Here is a 12,934-nt window from a genome sequence, read left to right as displayed (position 1 = left end):
TAATGATAGTGACTCTCATGATTCATATGAGACTGCTGAAGACAGTTTGTACAAGCCTCCAAAAATTATAGGAGATTCTATATACAGTAGTGACAGTGATAGTGGAGTTGATGGAGGACAATCATCTAGGGCCAAGAAAGTGAATCTTAGAGAGAAGCATAGGTCTGCTAATAACAGAGCGAGGGACAAAGCTATTGACACTGATGACTCCAGCTATGAGGATATTGCATCTGATGAATGCTCTGATGCAGGTATTATTTATTTAACTACCTATGAGTTATTGTAATAGCTTGTGTTATAGATCTTTGTGAATTATTTGCTTGTATTATAATTTTGTGGTGAATTAATGTAATTTCAAATTCAGATGATAATTTATTGTATGAAGAATCATCAGAGGGAGATGAATGGAAGTCAGAAGATTTTGATCAAGAGTTAGACTCTGAGGACAAGGGTCTAGCTGTGCATCCACAGTATAATGACAAGGCCAAATTTGGTGATTTGAAATTTGAGATAAGCATGATTTTCAAGTCCAAAAAATATTTTATGGATGCCACTAGAAATTATACTATTCAATGCGGTAGCAATATAAGGTTCACTAAGAATGACAATGTTAGAGTGAGGACTATTTGTAAGAGTGAAGACTGTCCTTGGATAGTATACTGTTCACATAACCCAAGTGATAGTTCATGACAGATAAAAATATTAGTTGACAATCACACTTGTGCAAGAAAGTGAAAAAATAGAGTTGCAACTCAGGAATGGACTGTGAATAAGTTGTATCCAAAACTTAGGAAGCACTCGAAAATGAAGCACAGGGAGGTGTATGAGTGGTTTGTTAGAAAGTGCAATGTGAAGTTGAATAGTTCATGCATAACCAGAGCTCTTAAGAAAGCTAGGAAGATAGTTGAAGGGGATGAGGTTACACAGTATAGGTTGATATGGGATTATGTACATGAATTGCTGACTGACAATCCAGGTTCCACTGTCCAAGTAGGTGTCATTCCCATTACTGATAATCCACCTCAATTCGAGAGATTTTACATCTGTCTTGATTCTTGTAAGAAGGGTTTCAAGGCAGGGTGTAGGCCATTAATAGGGTTAGATGGAGAATTCTTGAAAACTTTACATGGAGGACAGCTTCTCACTGCATGTGGACAAGATGCAAACAATCACATTTTTGTGATTGCATATGCTATTGTGGATGTGGAGAATAAAGACAATTGGAAATGATTTCTGGAGCTTCTCCTCTCAGACTTGGGAGACTACGAAGCAAAGAACTTGTGTTTCATCTCAAACATGCAGAAGGTGAGGACTAATTTGACTCGCGATTTAATTTTTAAGGACCATTCTAATTTAATGATAATTCTTTTAAGTACTTAATTGGATAAATATCTTTTTGGGATTCATTGTTAGTGCATGGGTTAATACCTGCTATGAAAGAACTCCTACCATCAGTTCCACACAGATTTTGTATCTGGCATTTGTGGAGGAACTTCTCCAAATAGTGGGGCAGCATCGAGCTGAAAGACTTGGTCTGGGAGTGTGCAAGATCAAGGACTCCAGTTGAGTTCGAAAGGAATATGAATAGAGCCAAGAGGATTAATCAGCAAGCTTGGGACTATTTAGCCAAGTGGCTGAAGGAAGCCTGGACAAAAGCCCATTTCGGTGAAGGGCCAAAGGTAGACAATATAGGCAACAACGCTTGTGAATCCTTCAATGCAAAGACCAAGCATGAAAAAGGAAAGCCTATTCTGAGCCTAGCAGAGGAGGTGCCAAGAATAGTTATGAAAAGCATGACTGACAATAGACTGAAGCTAATGAATTATCAAGGAATTCTTACTTTGGTTCAACAAAGTAGGCTTGAGTCTCTGATTAAGTTATCTAGAAACTGGACTCCTCACTGGTCCAGTGATGACAAAGAGGTTTTGTACGAAGTTCAAGGACGGCCAACTAATATGATAGTAGACTTGAGTAACCGTACTTGCTCCTGTAGGTTTTGGCAATTGACATGTTCAACTCCTAACTCATTTCAAGTGGTAGATAGATGCCAAATTTGATATTTTGCTGAAAAAAATTTATTTTGTATTTTGATAAGAATGCCTTGTATGCACAATATCAGCCATTCAAGAAAAAAATGATAAGAGGCTTGAGGAGTATTTTCATGAATGGTTGATAATGGGGATATATAGAAGAACATACCAATACAATGTGGATCCCGTCAAGGGACAAAAACTATGGGAGAAAACTGGTTCTCCTGCACTTGTTCCACCACCAATAAAGCCTAAACTAGGAAGACCAACAACAAAGAGAAGAAAAGACAAGGTTGAAGGACCTACTGGCACAAAGACAAATGTGAAAAGGAAGTATAATCCAATTCGGTGCATGTACTGTGGAGAGGTGGGTCACAACAAGAGAACTTGCAGCAAGAAAAAGCAAGACAATGCTCAAGAGAAGGCAAGGCTAATGCAATTGTAGCTTGCAGTTGTGCCACCACTACAAGGTGCTCCTGGTCTGAAAGCAGACGATGTAGCTGACACTCAACCCATCCAGACACTCCGTGCAGTCCTACCAGCTGCTCCAGATGAACAGACTGAAATTTCTGTTAGTTAAAATGCTCAACTTCTACTGACAGAACAATCACATACCTCAACTAATGCTACTCAGGTTATCTTGTATTCAGTTTTAAATTGAACATTAGTTACTTGCATTTGTTGAATATCATCCTTTGTAGTTGATTATGAATCTATTTTGTTTGACACAATGATGAAGACTGTTTGCTGCAGAGTAAAGTTAGATGAAGGCCTCCAAAACTCCATGTCATCAAGGCCAGGGCAAAGGAAAATGCCTCTCCAAAGCTTGTTGCTCCAGGACCAGTTGTTGTATCTGCTGAAACCATCAAGGGTAGTAGCTCCGCAACAGCCAAGAAGCTTGCTAGCTTCATGACATTTGTTCCAACTTCGGGTTTCAAACCTCCTAGAAAAAAAGACATAGAATAACTTGAAGACTTGAAAACATGATATATAGGGAAGTTAGTATTTGCTATTTTGTCAGGGCCAAAATTTGCCATTTGTAAACAATGTGGTAATTGTGGTATATTGGATAGCCCTGTTTTTGGTATAGCCTTTTAGGTAAGAATAGCCTTGGTACAAACTGATTTTAGGCTTTTTGAGCTTATCCTTTTGACTATCTATATTACTTTTCTATTATTATCATCTTAAAATAGTGTTGTTATTTGAATTTGAAATAATGGTAACTGGTAGACCATTAGTTATGTTACTCCTAGTTCACTTCATTTTAATTCTGTTTCTTCTAATTTGCTAAAATTATGTTATGATCAACAAAAATAGTGCATGTAGAGACTTTTGTAATACTAAAAAAAGATGAGCATAGCATATCAAAAGGTTTACTCAGAAGTTTGTTCATATACAATAACAGCAAACTAAGAAGGTTCACAACATCCACAATTTCATAATAATTACTTTACTTGGCGCTAAAAAACATACACATAATCATAACCACCACAATCACAGCTATTAATCCAAAATACAGTTGTATCCTAAGTACTCTAACTTTAGCTTTTAAGCTCATCATTCTCTATGATAGGGTATGGTTCAAAACAACAAGATCACTCTCCATTTCTACATAAGTTTTAACATCTCCCTTTGCACCATGTAATCCTTTATACTCATCATCCTCAGCCCACCTAAATTAATTGTAGTGGTTGCCCTTCTGCAAAATATTAGGTTACAAAAATCTCAAAATCCCACACAAATAACTAAGAGTTTCAAGACGACTATATTCATAACTCACCCGATATCTTGGATAAATAATGAACAATCTATCTGGATTCTCTATTGTTTCAGATTTCTTGATCATTGTCTTTAACCCAAAAAAGTACACTTGGTCCGTGTTCTTCCTCTGCCATCGCAGCGAAGATCTTGAAGCATTGCTTCCGTGTGATTGCGACAGTGGACGACCGCTACCCTTCCGTGTGATTGCGATAGTGGCCGACCGCTATCCATGATGCAGTTCAACAACAATTTTGGCCTCTGCAGAATCAATTTGCTATTGCAACAACAATAGCATTTAACGAGAAGAAGGGATTAGGGTTTACTCTCTCTAGGACTAATTTGACATAAATCTCTAAACATATCTTGTCATCAGCCATTCTGCACCAACTTGTCATATTAATATGACACACTAACGACCACATAAGTAAGATTTAACGGCGTTACTGACGGAATGAACAGAGGGGAGACAGAAGGACTAACGTGACTATTTTTAAATTTTTTGGGGGTAATTTTGATTAATTTATTCTTTCGGAGACCACTTTGGAGATCGGGTAATCTTTCAATGACTAATTTGGCTATTTCCTCTTATTTTAGACTATACAAGATATTAATTTAATATAATTTAATTTAATTTATAGGTACTATATTCTACTATCATTTTTTAATGATGACGAAGAAAATTAGTTATTATTGTTTGAAAAGATAGGAACACTCCCATTTAATATAAACCTTTTCATATATATAAACGATTGGAAATGTTCATGCAAATGTTTACGGATGCAACACTTTGATTGGAACTTGCATGCATGCGAATCAAGTCATCTATAAAGTCAAATTTGTAAGTTTTGGTTAACCACGAGATCAATATAGATGATTTATAAAATCTCAATGTAAAGCTCCTAATACTTTACAATACATGAAGAAAAAATGTATTGGTAAATCCAAGTATTCTATTTATATTTTTTAAAAAATTTTAGAATTTAGTTATTGTAATATTGCACAAAATAGGTTTAAAATTAAAGGTATTTGTGCTACTACAATTAGTAATTATGCCAAAAAAAATAGATTTTTTTTCACTTGAGAATATTTTCCTAAGTTTATTTGGTGTTAATATCTTGAATTTAGGTATATAAATAATGACCTTTATAATTCAATAACCTCTTAGATTTAGTTGTTATTATTATAGTTTCTACATCACTTCGATATATTATATAATAATAATTAAATAATATTATTTTTTATGATATTTTAGTGTTAATAAATTATCTTTTAATATATATTTTGTTATTTTTTGTATTTTTTATTTATTATATATTTTTTAATAATATTTTATTTTTTTGATTAACAAAAATATTATAAGACGTTAACTTTTGAAAAAGATTAAAAATATTCGAACAAACTGTTTTAAAATTTTAAATATTTTTTAGGGACTATTTTGAGAATTTTTAAATTTTTTTGAGATTATTTTATACTTCACTTTGAAGACTCATTTCTCCAATTCACACACATGAATATTAACGATCATGTGTGCTAGTTAACGTTTTGTGTCATCAGTCACTATTAGCTACTAATGAAAAAAAATTGTATTGTCTAACAAAAATAAATATTAAAAATTATTTTATATATTTTAAAATTTGAGAGATTAAAGTGTCTAATTTTAAAATTTTTAAAAATTAATTTAAATAATTACTCAAAAATATATTATACACGTGTTTAGAGAAGCAATTACAATTTTTAAGAATTTAAAATGTTGAATTCATATAATATTGGTGACCACTCATATAAAAATAATATTAATTATTAGATGATTTAATATTTTAGCAATTATCCATCTTTAGACGAATGCTACTGTATAAAAAGAAATTTTTTTTTTTACACATGTAGAAGACAAATGTAACCACCACATTAAACTATACTGCTACGAAAGCCACATCCGAATTTGTAAAAGATTAGGAACCTGTCTAAGACCATCTTCAGCAGGGAATTCGTTCCAGTTCCTGTTTATGACCCACCTGTCATAAAAAGTTACTCCACATCAGCTTTTGCGTCATAAACAGTAAATAGGAACTCAAAACATCTCTCTCTTCTCCATTAGGAGGAACTAACTTTAGTCCCTATTGTGGTCCCACTTAATTAATTAATTAAAATACTTGTAATTAATATAATAATTTTTTTTAAATAATGTAATTTAAATATTTAAATTTAAAAATAATTCATTATTAAAAGATATTAATATTAAATAAATTCATATATAACAACAATACACAATAGATAATTCGGGGTTACACTAATTTGTAAAATTACTTAATACAAAGAAAAACATAATTAAACTCTATAGTTGACGACAAGCATTGTGAAATTGCCATATGTGTTCAATCAAGTCCTCTTTCAATTGTCTATGCTGCTGCCTATTTCGAAGTTGGGCATTTCTTTGGAGAAATTGATGGTATGGTGCAAAATCTTCTTCTCCCAGTTGAGGTTGTGATAAGCCGTTTTCAACATCATCATACTCTAAGCCTTGGCAAAATTTCCTGCATAACTGTCTCTTTCATCCTCAACAATCATATTATGCAATATAATACAAGCTCTCATTATGTTGGCAAGCTTTTTCTTTTCCCAGAAACGAGCTGGACCACGTATAATTACAAAGCGTGCTTGCAACACTCCGAATGCTCGTTCCACATCTTTTTTTTGTCCTTCTTGATATTGTGCAAATAACTTGCATTTCTCACCTTGTGGCTTTGAGATTGATTTGACAAATGTGGCCCATTCAGGATAAATACCATCTGCTAAATAGTATCCCATTGTATAATTATTACCATTAATATTATAATTTACCTCCGGAGCACGGTCATTTAGAATATCATCAAATACTGGAGAACGATCTAACACGTTGATATCATTATTTGAACCAGAAACTCCAAAGAACGCATGCCATATCCAAAGGTCTGAAGATGCTACAACCTCAAGTACTATGGTTGCAACCCCACGATAACCACTCATGTATATACCTTTCCACGCCTTTGGACAATTTTTCCATTGCCAATGCATGCAGTCAATGCTACCCAACATGCCAGGGAAGCCACGACCCTCTGCCATTTGTAGCAGGCGTTGTACGTCATTTGGATTGGGTTTTCGCAAGTATTCATCCTGGAACACGGAAATGACACCTTCAACAAATTTTTCCAAGCATTGAATTGTAGTGCTCTCGCCTATGCGCACATAATCATCAACAGCATCAGCTGCTACGCCATATGCTAACATCCGTATCGCAGCGGTACATTTCTGAAGTGGCGACAAGCCTCTTCTTCCAGTTGCATCAACCCTCTGTTGGAAATACGGATAGACATTTGAGAGAGCGTGTACTATCCGAAGGAACACATCTCTTCTCATTCGAAATCTCCGTCGGAAAATGTCATCATTATACACCGGTTCATCTGCAAAGTAATCTAGGAAAAGGCGATCATGTCCTGCTTCTCGATCTCTGTTGATCCATCTACGAGTAATTGGGATAGGGCTTCTATCGATATCTTCTTCTTCTGAATCTTCGAGTAAATACTCATCGATCCAATTATCTATGAGTGTGTTATCTTGCCGTCTTCTTTTGCCATACAAAGCCTCATTGAACATATCATCAAAATTTCTAGCCATATGGAGAAATGTAATTTTTAGTTCTCTGTCGAGGTGAGAAACAAGAGTTGAAGTGGAGTTGTGGAGTCATTGATAGTTGATATTTATAAGTGTGTCTGCAATAAGTATTGCAACGGCTAGTTTTGTAACGGCTAGTTTTGCAACGGCTACTTTTGCAACGGCTAGTTTTCCTTAACGGCTAGTTTTGCAACGGTCACTTTCATGAACAATAACGACACAATAATATTGACTAATTTAAAAAATTACATCAGAAATAAATAAAACAAACTACATCACATACCAGTAATACGCAATAAATAAATAAGAACATACTACATAACTCTACGAATACAAGGAACCATTAAGTAAACCACTTGGCCATTATTTTCTCACATGCAATCTCATGAAGAGCTCGTCGTTTCTCACTCATTGTAGACGTGTCAGCATTAAGAATTTGCATATCCATTTCCCTTTCTTTTGCTTTTATCTCCATTTCTTTAATATACCTCTGAGTTTGTAATTCTTGTTCTTTCATTGCCGCTTGAATTTGTAACTCCTTCTCTTTGATTGCCATCATCTTTGCTCTATGTTCCTTCTCCTCTTCTCTTTCCTTTTCCCTTTCCATTAGTTCCTTTTCTCTAACATTCTTAATATCTTCCATGAGAGATAATTTTTTGACAACCGATGATTTTCTTTCGCTACAATCTTCAGACATCTGTGCTTTTCCCTTACCTCTTCGCTTGCTCTTCTTTGATCCTTGTGGGCGAACGGGAGAGTCCACACCGGGTTCGTCAGCCAACGGTGTTTCTGGGTTTGATGAGGATGAGTATGCTCCAGTTGCACTAACCTTGGTTCTCTTTGAGCCGCCACTCTGTGTAGGTAGTTGGCTTCTCCATTTTTGCTCCAACCGAAGCATGTTCCAATGCCTCTCAAAAGTGAACTTTTGACCATAATTTGTTGAATAAAGTTTATAAGCCAACTCCTTTATATCATCAGCGTTCGAACCACTCCTTATGTTTCGACTAGCTTGATCGTAGCAACCAGCAAATTGTGCAACAGCCTTGTTGATCTTATACCATCGTTTCTTACATGCAACTACCCCCCTTGTCATGTCGGTGCAAAATTCTACACAGTAGCTATGAATTCGACTCCAAAATGTTTCCCCCTTTTGATCGGTACCCACTACAGGGTCAATTGAAACATTTAACCACGCACTGATCAACATCTCATCCTCTTCCCAATGCCAGTGTTGAATACTATCTTGCCTCCGATCTTCAATATCATCATCATTGAGGTCGATAGCATCTAATCCACGAGGGTTAGCAAAATCGGAATATGGCGAATTTGGACTAGATTGTATAGGAGTCTGAGAGGATGGGTTAGAAGAGCCACCAACACCAGATGCGTTATGTCTTGATGTACTGAATTGAGTTGGAATCGGCAAGGAAGTTGGAGTAACATTTCCGATAGAGGGGTTAAATATGGATGAAAATGGAAAATGGGGTGTTTGTGAATTTTGATTTTGCGGTTGGAATATAGGAAACTGATTATTATAAGGAGCTTGAAAATTGAAATTAGAAAGATTTTGTGGATTTGGATTTTGAAATGTATTTGGTAGTGTGAAGTTTTTATTTGGAACTTGAGTGTTTGAGGTTTGAGATTGTTGGGTATTTGGAATTTGAGGAAAGTTTTGTAAGTAATTGAAGAAAGAGTTGAGTTGGTTTGGATCCATTTTTTCGAACAAAAAATAATAGTAGTAGAACTTTGATTTTGTAAATTTGGAAGAAAATGAGGAAGAGTAGTAGAGAGTGTGAGAATAGAAGTGTATCTAAGTGGTATATATAAAGTAACAAAATATTAATTTATTAATAATAACAGTAACATAGTAACGGCTAGTTTCCAACAGCTAATTTTACAACGGCTAGTTTTGCAACGGCTAATTTTGCAACGGCTAATTTAATGTAATAATATAAATTATTAATTAAATAAAAATTTAATCATTTAATTAATTAATTATTATAATTATTAATAAATTAAATATAATTTAATTATTTAATATAATTATTAAATCATATTTAATTTATTAATAATTATAATAATTAATTAATTATATAAAGTATACTATATATATATATATATATATATATATATATATATATATATATATATAAAGTTTTAATTTTATTAATAAAATATCATTTTTTTTAGAGAGACTGAGTCCCTCTGAGCAGGGCTTCACCTACTTCGAAATTTGTGAAGGACCTCATTATTTATTTGCTCCGATAGTAGAGCCTCCCTTTTTACTGACACACAGTAAATGAGCTTCATCATTTTTGAAGCGTTGGAGTTGCTCTAAGAGAACAAATCTTACATCGCTCCAGAAAAAACACCTAGTCATATGCTAATCACTATTTTTAACATGTGCATTTTTTGTAATGATGCAGGATTTATCCCTTTAGACACATATGCCTGATCTTTTATAAATTTAGATATGACCTTTGTAACAGTATAATTTAATGTGGTAGTGATACTTGTCTTTCATATGTGTAAAAAAAAAAAAAATTCCCTTCTATACAATAGCATTGGCCTTATCTTTGACATGAAAACATACATCTTCATGTGAATGATGGGATTTCAGGTTGAGGGAATGAAGTAGGTCACCGGCCGGTCCACCAAAGCATCAGTTTAATCAACAGAAACAGAGTCCTCTTTCTTTCTTTCTTTCTTTCTGTAAAGCTCCAAATGCATATGGCAGACAGTTACTTACTTCGAAGAATCGATGCCTTTTGAGTTAGTGGCCCCAATAAGAATGTCTTTTTCCGTTTAATAGGTGGAATTCTATCTGCATTGTCCAGAAGAAATATCTGTTTATAGGTGGAATGGCACGGCCTACTCTGATAAGAAACCAACACCATTACCAATGGCGTAGCTTCTTCCAAGTTGGTGATAGGCCAAGACCTCTTTTAACGTTGTTCCTAAAGCCAAAGGGGTCACTTCACCCAATATGTCAAAGTAAATCATGTTCATTGTTCAGGACTAACCTCAGATTCACTGGCTCTTCGCTAAGATGCTATGCCATTAATGGCTTGTTTGCTTTCATTAACTGTACCCTTGGGTCAATTATCTTTCGGCCAAATTAAAGTTGAATGAATTAATTTCTTTGAAGATTTAATTTCAAAAGATAAATGATATAGTATCATATGATTTGTAATACTACGACAAGATAAACTTAGTTATAAGTTCGGCATATTTGAAATTTGACTGTTTTTTTTTTCCCTTTCTTCTTAACACACCAGTGGAATTGTCTGTGCTACTATTATGCATTATCTGTCGGCAGTGGAAGCATAATGGTTATATATATATATATATATATATATATATATATATATATATATATATATATATATTTTTTTTTTTTCTTCTAAATCATCTTGCGTTCTTTCCAAGGGGTTTAAGATTGTTTGATTAATGTTTTTTTATAAGTTGTTTGATTAATTATTACACATGATCCAAACTATTGTGGGTTAACGTAGATGGTCTTTGTAGTTTGTTATACTATTATTGAATCAATTGATGTGCTTCTATCTTATATTTTATTTCCATTAATTAAAATTTAACTAAAACATTGAAAAAAATTAAACTCAAATTTACTTAACATGACTTGCTTGGTACTAATTATTATATTTTAATTAATTACCTTTACTTAAGCTAGCAGATTGTCAGCTAATATATTTTGTGCTTATGATTAGGGATTCTTTTGCTTTTAATCTTAATATTATAAATATATAAATTTTTATTTGAAATAAAAGAGCTCAACATAATAAGGTAAAGTATAAAAAATAAAACTAACAAAATATCTAACAATAACAAATTAAAAAAATTCAATCTATAGTCATTGTTGGTATCATCATAAATAATTATAGGGGTCCATATTATTATACTCTTTATAACTTGTAAAAGACCTGTTGATAATTTTTGCTACATTTGGATCTTTGTTTTTGAAGATCTTATTATTTATTTATAGTCAAATATTTCAGATGACTGTATAAAAACCAATCAATTACTTCTTTCGCTCTTTCTTTTTACCAGATACTTCTGTCCAACTTTTGAAGTGTTACTTAAGTATCTGAAATAATCCACACTTTACCAAAGATATTCAACCAAGCACACTACACCTGCCATGTAAACTTATAACTAAAACACAAGTAAAAGATATTCTCAACAAACTTGTTACATAACACATATTATTATTCTAATCAAGAACACCTAATCAGCGCTGTCTTTCCTTGATATTCACCTGCTAACTAAAGCAAGCCTGGCAAATAACTTAATCTTTCATGGCATGAATCCTCTCTAAATACACTATAAGAAAAATGTTAAATACGATTGAATTTACTGGCAGAATAACAAAAATAATTCGATAATATAACCCTCACTGGTAACCAATTACCATCAGATTTCTGAATCCAACGATAATTACTGGTGAATTCTTTGCCCAAAAACCATTTGGTTAATGATGAAAAATTTTCGCTGGTAATTTTTGCACCACACTACATTATTTCGCACCAACCTACCATCGGATTTTTTTCTGATAAATTTATTTTTTTATTTTTTTAACACAATTAGTAGTCAAATTCAATTTTTTTTATTTGTTTACACAATTAGGAATCAAATTTTAAATAATAGAAACCAAATAATGATTTTATTAAATATTAAGTGTACGTTCAAAATAAAAAGTCAAATAAATAAAATAAATCAAATAGTCTAGAACAAAACCCTAATCACTATGGATCCTGATAGTCGTTGTCGTCGTCATCTCCCTAGTCCTACTGAGGCAGCGGACTAGGCAGTGATGTCGTTGTCCCTCCAACAGCGCCACTGCCACCAGCAAGCTAAGCATCTGCTCGTGGTACACCGTCATCTGTTGCTGCATCAGCTTAATCCGCTCCAGCTCTTGCCTAAGCTCCAGCTTGAGGGAATCTGTGTCTGACACGCTGCGAGAATCTCGTTATACCTCTTCTCAGATTATTGTATCTGTTGAGCTTGTCGGTGATGGTTCTGGGTGAGATTCTGCACCTGCTCTCTCAAATCGACACTATCCTCGGCTTTGACAGTGCTGGTGGCAGAGGCGGATGAAGCCCTCATTGTCGAGGTGCAGAGGTTGTTGGCAAAGAATAATCTCAACCCGTAGACGTGATTCTTGTACGACTTAGATGTAATCTTGCGCCAAACAGTTCGTAGGTGTCCCCACATTGATCCTACCATTCGTGGACATCTCCAAGATCAATACTCAAACAATTCGTGGGTGTCCCCACATTCAATGATCAAGCAGTTCGTGGGTACTTCCCAAATTTATTCATCATTCCATTCATGGGTTTTTTCACCTTTAGACATTTAACAATTCGTGTACTGAGCAAGCAGGACGGAACTCTCGTCCTTGTCAGATGAATATTTAATTCTTTAATTTTCTCTTACCATTTCTATATTTTCCTTTGTGTCTAATAATCAATTCT

The 12,934-nt window shown here is 33.9% G+C and overlaps 1 protein-coding gene and 1 pseudogene across 1 annotated transcript; both read right to left on the bottom strand.

The window, feature by feature from the left end:
• Positions 1 to 5,709: 5,709 nt before the first annotated feature.
• On the bottom strand, positions 5,710 to 7,442 carry LOC130966550 (uncharacterized; annotated as a pseudogene).
• Positions 7,443 to 7,782: 340 nt separating this feature from the next.
• On the bottom strand, positions 7,783 to 9,153 carry LOC130966549 (glutathione S-transferase T3-like). Its single transcript, XM_057891365.1, has one exon. It carries the CDS (start codon positions 9,151 to 9,153, stop codon positions 7,783 to 7,785), a length of 1,371 nt encoding a protein of 456 aa, XP_057747348.1.
• Positions 9,154 to 12,934: the final 3,781 nt, after the last annotated feature.

This window comes from Arachis stenosperma, chromosome 3 (genome assembly GCF_014773155.1).
Source record: "Arachis stenosperma cultivar V10309 chromosome 3, arast.V10309.gnm1.PFL2, whole genome shotgun sequence".
Lineage (NCBI taxonomy): Eukaryota > Viridiplantae > Streptophyta > Magnoliopsida > Fabales > Fabaceae > Arachis > Arachis stenosperma.
This window is presented reverse-complemented; position numbering and strand designations above follow the sequence as displayed.

Coding starts and splice junctions, on each gene's coding strand:
- LOC130966549 (XM_057891365.1), bottom strand. CDS start 9,153: ATGGATCCAAACCAACTCAACTCTTTCTTCAATTACTTACAAAACTTT.